This window comes from Corylus avellana, chromosome ca8 (genome assembly GCF_901000735.1).
Source record: "Corylus avellana chromosome ca8, CavTom2PMs-1.0".
In the NCBI taxonomy this organism is placed as follows: Eukaryota; Viridiplantae; Streptophyta; class Magnoliopsida; order Fagales; family Betulaceae; genus Corylus; species Corylus avellana.
Genome location: NC_081548.1, coordinates 20627011 through 20646769, shown reverse-complemented (window position 1 = coordinate 20646769; position 19759 = coordinate 20627011). Strand labels below are relative to the sequence as shown.

General features: G+C 35.6%; 1 protein-coding gene across 1 annotated transcript; it reads right to left on the bottom strand.

The window, feature by feature from the left end:
* Positions 1-11739: 11739 nt before the first annotated feature.
* Positions 11740-17297, bottom strand: LOC132189966 (uncharacterized). The gene is made up of 4 exons (XM_059604830.1): positions 16915-17297; positions 12570-12798; positions 12282-12406; positions 11740-12078 (listed from the first exon to the last, which is right to left on the bottom strand). The coding sequence occupies exons 1-4, from the start codon at positions 17248-17250 to the stop codon at positions 11989-11991; spliced, it is 780 nt and encodes a 259-aa protein (XP_059460813.1). The 5' UTR covers positions 17251-17297; the 3' UTR covers positions 11740-11988.
* Positions 17298-19759: the final 2462 nt, after the last annotated feature.

Genomic DNA, 19759 nt, shown 5'->3' with positions numbered 1-19759 from the left:
ACTTCTCTTTGCAACTCTCGTCAAGGGTTCAAGGGTTCAAATCTCTTCTTGCGGTATACAGGACTGTGAAGGTCAAGGTTGTATAGCGCACGACACCATTGTAGAAATGTAGCTGCTTTTTTCTTTTTCTTTTTTCTAATTGGTGGAAATGTAGGTGGTTGAAGCATACATCATGAGCCCCACCTCATTACTTCCGGCTCTCATTGTTTCTCACCCCAAGAAGATGGCATTAGAGTGTGGGCTGTCGGCAACATATGTGGTATCAATTACTTAGAGCCGACTGCCAACCTAAGCTACCATTTTTCATTTCTTATTTCTAACTAGGGATAGCTATTTTCAGAAATGGCATTTATCCAAAAAGAGAGCTCCTACTATTAGGTCCATTTTGATAATGAGATGTGATACAGCTACAATTCAAACCCAACTTTGGTCCAACTTTTAGACAAAATTTCTCTTTCTCTCTCTAGTTTAAGGCTTTCTCTTTCCTTCACAGCAATTTTTTGTTTAAACTTAAGAGAAGTCAAAGTTGGGTTTAAGTTGTACCTTTATCATTTTCCTTTGATAATACCCTTTTTGCAGCTTCTAATTACCATGTGACACATCATCAATTTAAGAAAAATGCAAAAAATAAAAATGAGAACAACCATACCAAATCAAAAAAAAAACAACTAGCGACCGAGACCCTAGGCCAAACCGATGCTGTGGGTCAGGCGAGACCCACGTCGTAGGTCCGGCAAGACCCACGCTGTGGGTCCGACGACACCCACGACCCAGCTGTGGGTCACCCTCTTCAACCACTTTTCTGTCAAATTCAGTCTCAAAATCCATTTCTAATGCTTCAAAACTCCTTTTTGTCCATCTAAACTAAATCCTAGAGGAGAAAGGTTAACCTTTTAAGAATTCTATCACACCTAAAGAAATCTGCCGGAGAGGGCTGCCGGCGTGGCTAGAGGGGTTGGGTGTTTTAAGAAAGGATTTGGTGTTTTACTCTTGGTGATTAATATTGGGTATGTAATCAAGTGTTTTATTCTTGGTGTAGTTTGGTGTATTTTTTTGTTTTTAAGTGGAGTGTCAACAAATGATTGGAGGCTGCAAAATAGGTGATATCAAGATGATCCTGATAAAAGGTTCCATCCCAAAAAAAAAATAGAATAGTGCTACGAGCTGCAAACGGTTGAAACGCTTCCTCCATTCAATACTAAAAAATGGTGAAGACCCGAATTTTTTTTTTCCAAATTCTTGTTCTCAAATAATCTGGACCCATGTTCATTTAAGAAAGAAAATAAAATCTAAACCCAGTTATTACTTGAACAGACCAAATCATTTCAGAACAAGAATTTGGAAAAAAAATTTGAGATCTTTAGCATTTCTCTTAAATACCCATAACATTAAGAAACGCAATCAAAGAGCCTTTTAAGGAAATTAGGCGCACCTCATTGTTTCTGTTCATATGAGTGCACCATGCTCTACACTTAAAAAGTTCATGTTTTATCGGAATAGCAAATGAAAATTGTATAAATTCCTTTCGAATATGACCAAAACCATAACGTTACACATCGGTCATAACCTCGCACGTTAATCCTGTGGAAGAAAACATGATTCCTTATAAAAATGGTTTCCCCATTATCATCTTAGGTTTGAGGATCAAAGTTTTCAAGGCAAAATGGTTTTCCCCATATCCTAAAGGGTAAAGATATTCACCACGCCTGGCGTGCATCACTTTTTTATTATTTTATTATTATTTTATTATTTTAATTTTTTTGAAAAAAAAAAAAAAAAAATTTTGTGCCTGGCGTGCATCACTGTTGATGCACGCCAGGCGTGGTGCCAATCACGACTCCTAAACCCAACAACTCTCCATTTGTTAGTGGTAGAGAAGCTGATGCAAACAAATGGCTAAACATCTACAATCCTCAGGATTCAGCTACTACTTTGATCTGTTGCAAAATTTTGCTTGAAAACAAAGCAAATTTCTTACGGATATAAGGGTTTCATTGCAAGAGCTCAAGTCTATAAAAACTATAAAGCAACCAAAATTCACTATTAGATAGGACTGGTTAATAAAAAAACAACCTCAAGTTCAAGTAAATCGACAGAAACATTTATGGGAAAAAAAAAGATCTGACTGAAGGAAGGAGCGACCATATTCTTGGGGCGAAAACTTGATCAATCTAACCAGTCTTCAGCGGTACTGCAAACCATAGAAAACAAGCATATGAATTCTAGAGAAAATTGACAAGTACACAAGTAAACAGAAACGAATAAATGCAAATCAAACAAATGACATAACTATACAAATGATGGTTCATGAAATTAAAGTAAAATGGCAAAACTTCCAAGCAATTATGTCCACAATATATTTTTTTCCTGTTATGCAATAGATTTCACTTGCGATTTCCATTGGGTTGGCACATGAAGAATTAAAAGTATGAACTCCAAAAATAATGGTTAGTGAGATTAAAGTAAAAGGGCCAAATTTCAAGCAATTACATATGGAATAATTCAATCCATATGTGAAAGAAATAAATCGAAACAAAATAAAAACAACAATTTACCTTAATAAAGCCAATTTCCTTGGCATTGCTTCGGAAGCACTGCCTGCAGCACATCAGCCCGTACTTCCGGATCAATCCATGAGGGTTACCGCATACTCGGCTGCAAAAGTGATTAAGAATTCCCAGAAATCAGTATTCCATTAAAGGTCCAAATCACCTTGAAACAATATCTTAGCACATTTAAGATAGCCTCTTCAACAGAAAACAATTCAAATGAATGGTAAACAATTAGGGGGTAAAATCTCAAGTATAAGAAGTAAGACAATAGTAAAAATTAACATAGATAAAACAAAACACAGAAAACATTCTAGGCTCGACATATGTCGTACGTTCCAATGATACATGAAACAAAGACGCTATCGCGGAAAAATACCATTAGCAGTTCTGCAAACCTAAACCCCCGCATCCGAAGAAGATATTAATCCAATAAATTAAAAGGCAGCAAAAGTTTTTCTCAGTCTTGGTGCCATTGATCTAGGTTTATATGAAGTCAAATAGAACAACATGATACGCAAGCAGACAAATCCATACAAGCAACTTCAACGTAAGGTTTTCTGCCATGAGTGTAAACTATAATATTTAAGCAGTTTCTGATTAATAAAAAACTTTCAGAACCTCTGATTACAAAACTGAAATCAGAAGAAACAAAAAGACCACGTAAAATAAAGCTCAAGAGAGATTTCAAATTGATAATCGGAATCTGAGAATCAAATAGTTACCAAGCACGAGAACCAGGACCGTAGGTTTTGGGATGCGAATTCCAGACGTTGGTGTGACCCATTTTTTCTGAGAGAAACTCTTTGCGCCGCTTCAGTAGCTGGAATGGAATGAAGTCTCTGAAACCCTAACCCTTTTGGATACTCTTATATACAAAGTCTAGGTTTGGAATAGTAGATTCTTTCTTTGGGCCAAACCGCCAAAAGGTCGGCATCGCTAAGCCGAATCGCACCGTTTCGTCTTTCTGTCCGCTATATAAAACGCAGCGTTGAACCTAGCATTTTCTCCCTACTTTCTAATGCAGTTTGAACATTTTAGCCCACAGAAATGATTGGGCTTTGGGCCGTAACCGAGCAGACTTACTTGTGAATATGTTTGGGCTCAGCTCAAATTAGCTCGGCTTGGGATCCGTTTGTTTATTAAATGAATAAAACTTAAACAAAAAATTTAGGCTTATATAAGCTGACTCAACTCATACAAGCTCGTATGACTTCATTTTTATTATTTTTAACTTTGTAACGATAACATGTTAAGTATTTAAAAAAATATAATGTAATTATGAATCTGGATATAGATATAAGTGTCTTTGTGTGTATATAAGTGAGTTTATGTGTATGTATATATATGTGTATGTGTGTGTATATAAATGTATATATCTATTATAAGATAAACATGTAAGATTGAGATTGGATTATTTAATATTTTAGTTAATTTCTCTAATTACCCAAACAATAAATCTTAACTATAATTAAATAATTAATAATTAGTATTAATTTGAAAAAAAAAAAAAAAAACATTGAACAACATTTACTTTATATATGAAATAATTAAATTAATTGGGTAGCTTGTGAACAAGCTCAAGCTCAGCTGAAAAATAAATGGACAGAGCTTGAACAGATTATCTAGTTCAATGGTAAGCTCGAGCTCGGCTTATGCTCGAAAAAAAATTAAATGAATCGAACTTGAACATTCAATATTCGACTTGGCTCAGCCCAATTACAACCATAACTTAGGCTACATACAATAGACATTTATAAATATAAGCTTACACACCGATGTGACAGCACCACGTCAGCCAAAAAAAAAAAAAAATGCCAGTCGAGCATCAGACGTGATTGAAATGTCAAAAAATTTGAGCTTCAAATAAAATCGAGTGTTTTCATTTTTTCTCCAGTTTCTTTCTCCCGCTCTCTCTTTATTTTCACTGAAGCTCTAAAACAACATAATTTTTCATTTTAGAATTACATAATTTTTTTAGATTTTGAAAGGCTAAATCATGAATGTTGTTTACATTATAGAAGATATCCTTTTAATAAAACTACAACATGGAAGTTGGATTTTTCATTGTAAAAAGAACAACTTTGTCACCACTGAGGGTGGTGGTCTAGTGGCATTCATACTAAATCCTTATGATTTGGTCTCGATGGTGGTCTAGTGGCATGCACGCTAAATCCTTATGATCGGGTTGGTGGAAGGTCTCATAGTCGAATCCCAAAATAGGAAATGCTTGGTATTACTTCTATGCTACTAATTGGCTTTGATACTGCTAATGTCTTCGATGAAAGTAAATCAAGTTATGACTCAATCAACTTTAAATGAGTACATGCAGTTTCTCACTGTTTGTTAAAACGACTCCATTACAGAACATCCATAAACCATGGTTTGTTTTTTTTTTTTTTAGTGGAAATACTAAAGTAGTTGGTCTATTTGAGTATGATGAGAGTTATTCTATTTAATAAAACGAACCCTCCAAAAAAGAAGAGTCGTTCTACTGTAGCAATTTCCTCAATAGTGCACGTCCCACTCAGTTTGGGGGAAAGGGAGGCGTTACTACAGTGAAAAACGCCATCCTCCCTCGATATCCGCGCATCCAGCTACATGAATTCCCTCAATCCTTTTTTTTTTAAAAAAAAAACACTTGTTCTCCTTCTTCCATAGTGAAAAGGTAAAAGATCAAACACGTGTAACTCAACCATTGACTTTATAAAGGTCCCAGGCTGCCTCCCAGCAAACGAAATGATTGCCTGACACAGTTTTTAATGCTGGTTAATTTCATGGTTAGCATTAAGCACCACTAACATATGCATTTGAATTGGGATTAATTGAGTAGATGCATAGTGTTTTAAATACATTTGCCAAAACAATGGCCTCTTTCATTCTTCCACTCACTATTTTTTTCCTTTTCTCGATGGTCATGTATTGTTCAAACTTCATATAAGCAATTTATACTAACAATTTAAAATTATAATGACAACCACTTGATTCCAAATCCTCAAGTTTCAATGCAACCCAATTGGTTTTTAACCCTTCAAATCAAGATATATAGTGGACAAATTAACTCATGTAATTGAATATCAAGATGACTATACCATAATTAGCACGCATTCAGAAATCGAAACACATTTTTAGGAGCAAATTCTTGACAATGGACTAGCTTTATATTCAAAAAAAAAAAGGTAAAGAAATCATGGGGCAGTAAGAAATACCAGCTTTGTTTGACAAAACAAAATATTAATAAACAACCCAAAACATAAAATATGTCAAATATTAATAAACAACCCAAAACATAAAATACACCGACTTACTTTCATATTTATGTCATATCATAATACTTTTTTTTTTTTTTAAAAAAAAAAAAAAAACTATACTTTAACACCTTCCAAAGTATAAATGGTCATCAAAGTTTAAAAATTAACAATGTTAATATCTCTTGTTTCAACCTCTTTTAATTTCACATGATGTTTCATTCAGGCAGCTTCTAGTAAATTATAAGGCAGTTGTGCATAATTGAAGCATGATCCAATCGTCTGTCTAAATATCTTTAGCATGTGAACTATCAACATAACCGAGAAACAAAAGAGGATTGTCAAAAACAGAACTAGAAGGCGCCATTCATACTAAAATATGAAGCATCAGTACATATGCATATAATAGTTCATTCCACATAGGAAAAAACATGGAGAGAAGAGGTGGTTCATGTCGAATTGGTAGGCAGTTCATATCTACAGAGAGCTGACATGATTAAGGAGAAGAGACCATGTTATATACGGAGGGCTTCGACATCTTTTATTGTTGATGGCACAAAATCCACATCCACACGTTCAGACACAACAAGTGCATGATCAAAAGCTGCGGCAAAGATACGGAGTACACCCCCAATCAAAGAAATTCAAAAAGAATCTCTTCTTGCTTCTTTCTGTTGATGGCTTTGTTTTATTTCTCTTGAGCATCTCCCACATCACATGCACATCCTCATATTCACAAGCCCTCACATCATGTCGCAGCCTCAATTGCCCTGTTCATTTTCCACACATTAGCACTGATATACAGTCAAAAGGGTGATACAAAGCTTGAGTGTTACAACAACAGCAATAATTGATAGCAAAATAACTTGCTTTGCAATTCATTACTAACAGATCTTTGGTGTTTAATAACCAATTGAACTTTGTCAATTAATTTCTTAAATGTGCTACCAAAGAAGAAGAAAGTTCGAAACTATTTCATCGAAATGGATCAATTTAGGGAATACAATCCACTGATTTAGAATTGGTCAAACTAACAGCTGCACAGGCAACATTTTTTTTATAACTGTTATACTATATTGTCAATCTTAACCAGCTAGATAGTGTTCTGTAAAGTTATATTATGTGCAGCACCTACATGAACCAGAACAAGTTTTTGGTTTAAATTCTGTGCCCAATAGGAAACAATATTGTCATATGGAATGCCTTAAAAGTACTCTACCTTGACTATGTTCCCAATTGACACACTGCCATCACAAGTGTTCTTTCCTGCACACCCCAGTGCCTAACAAAAACAGAGCTAGAAGGCTATGCTTTCCTTTACTTGTAAAATTAAAAACCAAATTGTCACTCTCTTGTAAAATCCAAGTGGGTGAGAACAACCATAATGGCAGCCACACCAGCCTTCCCATTTCCACTGATATACCAAATATCCACCCGACCAACACCGAAGTAAGAACGCAGACTTGGGCCGACAAACCACGAAGGGCCGCGTAAACCTATTAGCTGGTCGCTCAGATCATTATAGGGAGTGTGAAACAGAGGATAAATGCCCTGCCACCCCATCCCAACTATCCTGTTAACAAGGAATCATGCAACTTCCTTACCAGCTAAAGGGCACATGACACTACACGACAATGGTAAGCGGTTGGATTTCGGCGCCACTACACAGCCTAGGACGTGAATTGAATGCCACGCCTGTCCAGGATCAGGCCCTGCTAAAGGGATTGAGATTCCCTAAAATTCATTTTAAATTTGATATTATAAAATTCATAAATCTCAACCGTCTATATCATATAAGTGTTTAAAATAAGCCATATTTCAAACTTTAATGATGAAACTACCTTATTAAATTGTTGTCCCCTAGTAGTTTCCTCATTAAATTCTGAAATATGACTTATTTTAGACGTTTAGATGAGATGGACGGCTGAAATTTATAAAATTGAGAATCTCAAATTTAAGGAGAATTCTAGGGTATCTCAATTCCCGCCAAAGGATGGCACTTTGGCTAAAGGCCATAGAAGAGGAAAAACACTTCCATCAAAAAAAGGGAAGGCAACCACTCTAGGTACACACATTCAACACCCTACTGCTAGGGCATTCTCCCTTTCCCCTAGCAAGCATTCCCTTCGCACAAAAAAAAAAAAGACTAGCTGCTAGCCTAGATAATGTAAACATCGGAGCTATCCCGCCGGCAAACCAGCAAGCCTTCAAACTTACTTCCTATCTCTTTTGCAGGCATTCATGATTTGAGGTTAGCCGTGCAATCAACTACATCATTATACACAAATGAAGCGAATTCTACTGAACAAAAAAATCAAAACACAATCCCTAACACAATAACCACTCTAAATTGTGAGAATGCAGCTTAATAGCCCGCAGACAGCACTTCTATTAAGCTAAATTTTACCGAAAGAACATAAAGAACAAGGAACAGTTCCTGTGCACCGACAGTTTCAACAACACAGCGACACTTGTCGTGAGTCTCGTGACAATCAAAGCCATCACAAAATCATTCGTTTCGGGAATGATTCTGTTCAAGCGCATGAAGAAGAACACCCTGTTAACGTAAATAACTTAAAAGTACGATGATCGGACGGCAGTCACTTACCGCTTTTGCGAAGCCGGAGACGCGTGGCCATGCCGCTCCAGACTCGTCCCAGGGGACAAGTCACAGTATCCCACCACTCCATTCTACCAAGAACTTTCCAATACAATGCGAGGAGGAGAGATCTCCGAAGCGGCAAATCTACAAATACTCAAGAGTCTGAACAGATCCACAAATATCTTAAATCCTTACGATATTTAAAAAAAAAACATATAAAATGAGTACAAAATCAGAATATATAATACGAATAACTCTCTCTCTCTCTCTTTCTCTCTTGACTTTCTCTCCCAGTTGGAGATCTCGGTCGCTGAAAAAACTACTGGCTCACGTATCCCAGATGACGCAATCGTGTTGTCCACGCACGCCACGTGTACGATCCAATGCTTATATCGCGATTCGCGTCGAAGGCGAAGTTCCCGCTCGTGGGGTGCTTACGAGGCTCGTGAAGATATTTATGCTTCGAGGGACACGTGTTATGTCAAAGAGTGGATGGTCGGAATAAATATATTGCATATATGAGCGGTGTAGGAGAGCACGCGTGGTCATGCACTATATAATATGGGTCCACTCATGAAGATGGGCCGATGGCGGCGGCGCCCCAGCCGGTCACCCACCACGTATTTGGTTATGAAATTCAAAATTGTGAAATAGTAGTAATTTTAATTTCGTTTTTAGGCATGACAATTGACAGTTGACGTTTTACCAATCAAACCAATCAATTTATGGTAATTGATTGGTAGGACGTTGCACCACCACCAGCCAAATTAAATCGACGCTATTTATAGTGACATATCGTTTGTGTCATGTATTATTCAGACATTAATGCTAAAAAAGATAATTTTTTTTCAAAATTTAATGTCATTCTATCAAAAATTTAATAATAATTTTAAAAGTCACATTAATTTAAAATGACACAAACGATATGCTGGCTCCGCTTGGCTAACAATCCAAAATTTCTATAAAAAGTCAACTTCAAAATATTATTACTTTTTATATCATATCAATAACTTTTTATTATTACTATTCTAATAAATAACCAACTACAAAACATAACTTTTTCACTTATCTCTAAAAAAAATCAAAACTTCTTTATACAATCACTTCTTATTACTATTCAAATAAAAATTCAATGTAAATAGTGTAATACACCACACCAGCATAAGTTAACAGCACTCACGCCGGGTTAATAGTTTTAAAAAATTCATTGTTTTCAATATTTTTATCTTTTTCTTTTAAGTTATGAATGCCACATAACCCAACGTGAGTAAATACTGTTTACCCAATATGGTGTATAACACTACTCATTCACTACACAATTCTCTTTACCAAGCAGAACCTTAGCATTACTCCTAATCACAAGTTTTTCTTTTGCCTTTAATTTCTAAAAAATGCCACGACTTTTTCAATCGATTGATTGGAATTGATTATTATTATTTTTAATTATTCAAAAGTTGCTAAGTTTCTCTCTAATAGGATGTGAGACTCTAGTTAGGACTTCTCAATTTGAATTAAAATGAGCCTCTACTATCTTGAGTTGCTCTCTATTAGAATTTCTCACATTTTAGAACTCTAGAAGAGAAACTCTACATCAATAATCCCAAAATTTAAAGTGTAAAAAATCTAAAGAGACTCTTTTAAGCCTCATAGATAACAGAGAAGAGCTTTTTTTTTTTTTTCCTAATTAAAAGGTGGGAAGGGGCGACCAGTGTAGTTTCCCCCCTTGGACGTTACCATCGGGGTTCCCACCCGTTGTGGAATGTCCGGTTTGAGGCATAGCTACTGCTTGGGAAGGCGAATCCGTCACCACAACCCCACAAAGGTGTATGCTAGTAGAGCCCCTTCAAAGTAACATCTGGTTTACGCATCTACTACCGCAAGCGGATTCGAACACGCGACTACTAGGATGAAAGGAATTATTCTACCAACTCAACCACCACCCTTGTGGTAACAGAGAAGAGCTTTAATTTGTGAGTTCATGCATTGTATGTGAACAGTAAGACAAATAATAAATTTGACCCGTAAAAGATTCGCATCAAGTAAGATATATTGAATAACTCTCGTTTTAAAGGTTATTTTCTTTATAGGTGTAGCCGGAACGAGTGCTATATAGGTTAGCATCTTTTTTTCTATTATGAATCTTGTGTCCCATGTGAGTTAAATCTAATAATAACCATATGTATATAAGCTATTGGGCACATTCTTTTTGCAAACAAGTTTTCAAGTGTGAGTTTCACCCAAGCTTTATGTCGGTTTTGGTATCAAAGCTAGCTATCACGTCAAGTGACCAAACCCAGTTCGAATATGGGATTGAATGAATTGCTCCTTTATGGTCGAATTACAATTGAATACTACTAGATGAGCAGAACTGCCAACAATATTTGCCTACAAGTCATTGGTTGTCCGCTTGGCAGCTTCTTTGGGCTGCAATTGTCTATCATTGAAAGGAGATTCTCTTTTAGTGGTACTGGCCATTAACAACACTCATTTTTTCCTCTCGGACTTTTGCTAATTATATTGCTGATGTTTGTTTAGTTTTATCTTCATTTTAAAGTTCAAATGCTTTGAAAGTGTCTTGATGTGCCAATTTTCGTACACATGCTTTAGCCAAATGAGCCGCTTCTCATATTGCTTTTAGAAGCATTACCACAAGATTTCCTATTCTCCCTTCCATCCGGATAAAAAATGGAAAAGATCCTCTATGTAATCATTTTCCCTTATTCATTTTTTCTATAAAAAAGAAAAAGAAAATAAAGGTGATTGGTAGTGAAAAGGAAGAAAAGTCGAACCCTCACAAATTCACAATGACTCTTAACTCTGTCTTTACCGTAGAAGGTAAGAGAATAGAGGCTCTTCAAGTACCAAAAGAGATTTCGAACATCACTTTCACTTACGTAATATTGAAATCGAGTTGAAGAAATTATAAGATTATATTGAGATTTCATTGCTCATCAAAATTATAATGATCATGAAGCCTCGTTGTCGGATCTTCGCCGCTTGGGGAAGCTTCTTGCCACTATGGAGAGAGTCATTTCTTCAATCTTTTTATTATTAACGTTGACCTCTGTTAGCCCCTCCCACAATTGTCTAAATTACTAACAATTCAAATACATAATTATTGTAAATCCTTATCCCTCTCCGTCGCTCTCATGCCGACCCTCCGCTCTTGCATTCTTTTTCCCAAAAAAAAAAAGAAGAAGCAAATGATAAAAGCGACTCATCTCCCATCTCCCATCCCATTACTATAATTGAAGTGAACAAGAACAAGCAAAGAATGATTATAATCCACGTTAGTTTCTTATCAAAATATGGAATGATTATAAAATTAAATATTTCCCAATCTACAGCCAACTAATTTCAATTTCAAGGGCAGTAAAAAGAATTGCGTACAGAAATGTTAAACAAGTTAAAAAAAAAAAAAAAAAAAAAAAACATAATTCTGTAGAACTACAAGAATTTGAACAATGAAAGTGGGCATGCAATTTTGGCAAATTTAAACCTGAATAGTGTGACTGTGACCAACAAAACTTCTTCTCTTCCCTTGGTAACTGATGATGGGTATCACTCTACATGAGCAGAAGTCAAAACCCTAACACTGATTTGTGCTTGCTTTTTTTAAGCCCGCCATGTATGTCAAGTAAATTGTCCATACATATGAACAGGAACTGTTCACCAATGGCTACAAACATATATTAGAAGAGAAAAAAATTGTTAGCCAAATAGCTTTGAGCTAAGTCCAAATGTAAAAGCTTTTTTTTCTTTTTTTTTTTTGGTGGATGTCCAAAACTAAAGCTGTTAATTCAAACACAATAAAGTTACAAAAATCGAAATATAATTTTCCAAAAGACTCTTGAAAGAGGGGGCTAAGTGACCTAAACATACCTGTAGATGAACAGGTACAAATTTGAATGTAACAAAATCGCAGATCGGCCAGAACAAAACACCGTTTTTTAATGTTGGCAGCAAATCACGCTTCAATCTTGCAACAATCTCTTGACCACTTTCACCTAAGTTTGGCATCATGATGGTAACTCAGTAAGACAACAGAGGTATAACCAAATTTACCACAGTAAAACCAGAAAACTTGGTACTTGGTATATCAGGAGGTGGTCATAAACTAGTAATGATAGAGGGTCCAAAAACTTTACTCAATGCAAAAATTTTGTTTACCTTGTAAACCAGCATTATAGGAGAAGAAAACAGTGGCGATTGAAGGTCCATAAATAGCTTGTCCCATGAAAATTTTCTTCAAGGTTGTCAGCATATCACGCTCTGGTAAAATCTTTGACAAAAAATTAAACCACAGATGCTGACTTGGCCCTAAAATTAGCAAGCCGTATGCAGCCATGCGGAATGTCCTTACTTTGTCAAAAGAAGCTGAAGGTGGTAGAGTAATCATCTAAAAAACATGTTTCTCATAATCAGTTGACCATTACAAGCTGAGGAAAACTATAGGCTGCCAAACATATATCAGAAAATGTAGTAATTTAGAACCAGAATCAGAACCAAATATATCAAAAGACTATTGAGCTAAAGAATACTTGAACAAAACAATTAATTAAGTTGCCCACTGCTTTCTCACATACTACCACTAGCGCCACAGCAATCATAGAAAACAGAAGCCTACACAAACACCAAGAGAGTGCTGGTCAAGTCGCTGACTTATTATGTTTTATTCTTTTGTCTCATTGAAGGTACTTGGGTCAATGGCATTACAATAAGAGGTAGCTAAATCCCATCTATTAAATCCAGCACTCCCTGTGAAGCAGTATTTGACCCCAAGTCTGTGATATAACATCATAGACATTACATTGCAATTTTTTATCAGATCTCAAGCAATTTTTTAAAAGCCAAGAAAAAGGATTTAAATATACAAAGATGAGAAAGAAAGATAGGAGTGATGGAAGACAGAATATATGCTCTCTTTTATGCAGATACACTTCCTTATTAACTTCCAGTAAAGAAATCTATCCCTTGAGAAGGATGAATGTGCCTTGGGTGGTGTGGATAGAATATCAAAAGTATTCTATCCGATTTACCCAAGTATTACATGTCTCTTTTTCCTCTACCTGCTGGTGTTGCTAATTGTATAGAGAAATTAAAGCAGGATTTCTTATGGGGTGGACTAGGTGAAAATTTCAAATTTCACCCGGTAGGCTGGTCCAAGGTTTATTCCCCGATTTTTTAGGGAGGGTTGGGGGGTCCGAAACTTGCTTTTGTTCAACCGTGCTCTTTTGGGGAGGTGGCTTTGGCGCCATTTGCATGAGAGAGGGGCCTTGTGGAGAGTCATAGTGCATACTAGATATGGCAACATGTGGGGTGGGTAGTGTTCAAATGAGACCCATGTGTAGCATGGGGTGGGGTTATGGAAATATATTAGGAGAGGTTGGGGGGATTCTCTATTCATACCAAATTTGAGGTGAGAGATGGCTCTAAGATTAAACTCTGGCATGACTTGTGGCGTGGGGATTTGGCCTTGAAGGAAGCTTTTCCAGTTTTGTATAGTATTGCTTGCGCACTAAGGATGCTTCTATGGTAGATTATTCGGGAGTTATCTATTGATTCACATCACTAGAATATGCTTTCTCAGAGCAGCTCACGATGCCTTTGCTTCGTTCTTTAACTTGTTGTACTCCCTTAGATTGAGATGGGAAGGGGAAGACAAGCTTCGCTAGGCAGCTTCCAAGAGAGGGATGCTTACCGTTAAATCTTTCTATAATGTCCTTGTATCTCATAAGAGCACTCCCTTCCCTTGAAAGTGTATTTGGCAGAATAAAGCCCCCTCGAGAGCGACATTTTTTGCTTGGACAATTTTCCTAGCGAATACCCTCACCATTGATAATCTTAGAAAACGAAATGTCATTGTAGTTGATTGATGTTGTATGTGTGTAGGAAGAGTGGGAAGTTTATGGATCATCTTCTACTCCATTGTGAAATTGTCAATGCCTTATTTTTTGATGATTAAAATTGCCGGTGCCTTATAGAATGCTATTTTCAGTCGTATTGGGTTAGCTTGGATTATGCCTAAAAGAGTAGTAGATCTTGTAGTACAGTAGTGTGGAAGATGCTTCCGTCCTATCTTTTGTGGTGTTTTTGGATGAAAAGGAATGATAAATGTTTTAAGGACCATAAGAGGCCAGTGGTTGAACTATTGTCTTTCTTTTTAAAAACTCTTTTCCACTGGACAACTCTTCTGGATCTTAATGTGCTTAGTTTTCATGATTTTCTCAACCTTTTTTCACTCTCTAGTTAGGTGTTTCTCTTGTATACATTCTATGTACTTGAGTTGTGCCTTTTGCTCTTTTGAATAATATCTTGTTACTTATAAAGAAAGTAAAGAAACCTATAGGTAAGATTACATAATTAATGTTATAACGGTTAAAAGTGTATAAACAGAAACATGACTCAAGTTCATGATTTGGTTAGTTGTAACCAGTACAAGTACTGGATGAACTAGATAGACTTGCCTCTGAAGATACTGACTTTTTTTAAGTTAAAGAAAAAAACCCTTGAACTCATAAACAAACCAAACCATCCTTCCCAAATTCCCAAAATCCTATGTAGAGGAAAGAAATAAGTGATTGCAGTTTATGGATTTAATACTAAAGAAAAGTTAGAAGTATTCAAAATGTAAGATAGTTTTGACATCATTTTCTTTTAATAGAAAATGGGGAAAGTATCGGCAGAACAAATTTTAACTTTAATAAAAAAATAAAGGATCCTTTTAGCATTTCTATAAACTATAAGTATTTGACTAGAGGTAAACCCTTAAATGGATATTCTGGTTTTAATGAGATAGTAAAGTTCAAGACTCAAGCAAACAAAAAAAATATGACTGACATCGATAAAGTTCTAGAGCTCCGAGCAGAGGAAAAAGAAGCTGAATACTTTTAACATGGGGAAAACTTGATGAAGCTCCATTTCACCTATATGCACCAGATATTATGAATGACTATGAGAGTTGGAACCTGGAAAGAAATGACGGAGGTAAGGGAATGCGGACAGAGGCAAAAAAGTCAATGTACATCACACAACACAATTGTAGCACCCAAACTGTCCTGCTGATGCACTGATTTTCATGAAAGCAGAATCGAGCAACAAGAGAATAATTTCTCCTCCAACAAAGAAATACAAGAGTTATACATCTAATGCTTTGGTAACACATGATCAATATAGACTTCCAACTAAAACCACTAAAATTGATTATGAACCTGCGTACACTATGTAGCTCCATATTATCACCAATAAACTTCCACAGTCCATTTCTGCCAGAACATTCTATATTACGTTTCTGTTGGAAAAGGGAGGGTTTATTTCATTTAATAAGTGAAAGTCTAATCCCATGTCTGTTGCCCATCATATCCCATAGAGGAAGTCATGTCATGTATACAATTTTTTTTGTTTTATAAGTAATAATCAAGTTTTATTAAAGGCGTAAGGCGCCCCTATGTACACTGAAAGTATACAAGCGGAAACACCTAACTAGAAAAAGAAAAAACCCACCCAAAATCCAACAAAAGAAACCCAACAAACCCACCCCAAATCCCTCAAAAACAAACACCCAAAGAAGCCAAGTTAACCCAAAAAAAAGCCCCACAGAATCACTCAGCAGACCTTAAAACCCACACAGGGCGCTACAGCACAATGGTCTTGCCCTTCCTTCTCCGAGAAGGCCCGCTAGCAATACCGTAGTTAATGGAGCTTTCTAAATATAACAGCTCTCTCTTTCCCTTAGTCCTAAGCTGCACGACCTTTATCTCCTGTAGAAAATTCTCTTTCACCTCATTCAGCAACGCCAACTTCTGATCCACCTCCTCATCGCCATCCCACACCCGAACCGGGGGATCGGGGACAGTCCTAGGTTACACTTAAGATACCATATTTGCAAACTAGATGAATGATCAAGTGCAGTTCACGACAATGCTCAAACAAATTGCTGACCCAGTGAATTGGAGGAATAATATGTGGGCCCAAATTGAAACTATTTGAAGCACCAACTATTGGGTCTAAAAAGGTAGGAGAATTCTAAAGAACTTAACCATGAGAAACAGTTGAAGGAAGAGGAGCCAACCAATCGTAGTCCCCACTACACCCCTGGCATGTCTTTCAAAAAATCTAAATAACGTGGCATCATCCGCACCGTTAGATAGAATAAATCCTGACATTAAATTTAGAGATTTCATTTGAAAAGTAGAGGATCCTATTATTCCCTGTCCTCCCTCTAAATCACCCCTTAAGAGCTTAAGCCGATAAGGAGTAATCTCTTAACCCTTCGAATGAGAAGTGTCCACCCTTATAACCTATCGCAGTACCTTTTCATGAAACAAAAAGACCCCAAAATTGAGCTCAATACGCAGTTAATTAATGTGCATGCCATTCTATCAGTTCAAGAATCCATGTTAGAGAGGAATAACAACACAATAGTCATACCATTCCTATCATGAATTTCAAAAAAGGAACTCGCTAGAAAACTTTCAAAGATAAAATAAAAAGACTGCAAGTTTAGAGTTTTTACTTGGGAAGTCAAGTCTGCAGCTGTATAAATAAGAGAAGATGAGATGCATTTCGTGATAAGCGGCCAAGATTCAAGCTTGCCCAAATACCATCCCACAAAAGCAGCCTTTGTATAAGAAGAATGGGATGAAGACGAAGACGAAGGCGATGATGACGTGTTGGGACCTCTGGTTTTGCTGAGTTGAGTAGGAAAGCGAGCATAGGCTCGCCACTGTTGCTGTTTTGAGACGCATTGAGCTTCGGCCGTGAAAATTCCGACATGGGCGATGAACAATCTTGTCTCGTTCACTCGGAGGCTGCTCCACCTACTGAAGCTCCTCAAAAAATTGCTGCCCATTTCTGCACGGAATAAGATCCCAGGGGCCTAAACGTTGCCACTGAACTTTTCCGTGGCTAAATAGTTCCTTGGATTTTTAATTTGATCAATTGTATGTGAAATAATAATAATGATAATGATGCAGCAATTAGATTATTAAGAATAATAACTGCTTTAAATAAAGATATAAAAATCTAATTTCCATCATATACTTACATCACGGAATAAATGAACCGGATACATTCAGTTAGTTATATTGAATGGATATTTTTGTCTATTCACATTTTGATATAAAACAAAAATACCCCTCCAAAATAACTAACTAGATATTATCAAGTTTAAACGAACTGGAGATAATCCTAATTCCTTACATCACAGTGTACATGGAGGTAATTTAAATCGAGTAATGTTACACATTATTTTTATTTTTAAAGTCACCATTAGCACATATAAGTATGGGAAAATAAGTGATTAAGTGTGGGGAAGTGAAAGTGTGTATAACGGTACTCTTTAGAGCATTTATATCCTACTCAACAAATTTACTTTTTATTTTAATTAAAAAATTACTTCTTTTTTTTTTTTTTATCTCAACTATATACTTTCACTCGCCTATTTAAATATTAATTTTTAATAATTTCTTTATTCTTTATTGAGAGGAGAGATAATGTTAAAGATTAAAATATGGTTTATTTTTAAATCTGGTGAGTATTATAGAAACTTACAAAATGTTTTTCCAATAAGTAGATATAACTGTTTTTTTGCTCCTATTTAACATCCCGACTAGCTGAATGAGAATGCTCTCATGATCTCTTTTCAATTTTATTGTTTCTATTATATTGTCTATTTGTTTTATTGGTTGTGTTGATTTCAATGTACAATTTATTTTTTGTAAGATCTATTTTAGAGGAATTGAAAGATAAAAACAAAACTCTAGAATGTTACTTTTATAGAGACGATGTTTCAATGTCTCTCTTTATCAAAGTTAATGGTTAATTAAATGGAAAACATAATAGATTAAATGCTATATATCACACAAACATTTAACAAATATTTTATAAAGTTAAAGTGACAAAGTCTAATAGCCTTTGAATTAGCCATTCTTAAAACAAATTTGAAATAATTTTAAAGCAACTTTATAACCTTGTCCTGACCTCCAACGGTCCATTAATAACTAACCTACGGTTAAGGGTATACATGCGGGCGGATATTAACCGCCTGCATCTGTTCTCTGCATTTATTTGCTATCTGTATTTATCCGTTATCCACTATTCGCATATGGAGATGTAGTTAGCAAAAGTCACTATCTACATATCCCTTTATATGCAAATATGTAATAGTTTTATTTTTTTATATATTATATTTAATAAATTTATCAAAACAGCATCATGTTGGATTAGGTATAGGTGATGTTTACATTGTTTTAGGTTTTTTTTCTTCACAATTCACTCATTCACTTGGGCAAAAAGGCAAAGTAATGTGATATCAATATAGTTTCAAAACATTATGTTTTTTTTAAAAAATAAAACAAGTCCAAAACACTAAAAATTGGCCCAAATTAGTTTCAAAATCATTTAAAATAAGTTGTAATAGAGACTCAAAGAAGACCCAAGAAACTAAAATATGCCCATTACCTAAAATGCGAATAGCAGATAATAACCACATTCAATAATCATTATAATTGCGCAGATGCTGTTAGTAAAAACATGATGTGAATGCGAATATTTGAAAGTGATATCCGCATTTTGCAAATACAAGTGCGAATATTGCAAATAACCGCATCTGTATCCGCATCTACACCCTTACCTATAGTAACTTTAAAAACTCCATTGCAAGTTAATTTATTGTTCTGCAAAGTTGAGGTGGCAAGCAATTTCTCTCACTAAAGAAAAAAAGGGAAATACTAGGTACTCTTCTGGTTTTCTTCTGGTGTTCTGTTATTCCCCTAGTCCTAAGTGGAATATTATTTTCTAAAAACCAAGTGAGAAATAAAGATCACTTTCTTTTTTGCTTTTTTTATAAAATAATATTTACCTAGAACTAGGAGAACACCAAGAAAGCACATAACATTCCCCATATAATGCAACTCAAGAGAGTGAGATCAAGTGACAGAAAGAAAATGTTATGGACTCCAACACATAAAAATAGTAATAAACAAAGAATTGTTATTATTTTGTTTTTGGTAAAAAAAAAAAAAAAAAAAAGGAGGAGAAGAGGACCCTGGAGGGCCTTTCCCATTATCCCCTCCCAAGATTTATTAACTAAATTCTCTGGAGTTCGTGAAGAAAACAGCCAGCTTCTTGCTTTTGGGAGGCAAGTTGTTGTCTTCTGAGCATTTACAACTAGCTTTCCATAAAATTTAACGGAGAAATAAAGGATTTCTAAAGTACATTTAACTTTTGTAGAACAAACATGAAAAGTTACCTTATTAATAATGTAACATATATTTTCCATACAAATATATGTATAAAATCAAGATATGCATAAACTCCAGTAGTGGTTTGGAAAGCTGCTTATATGGATTGCACTCTTT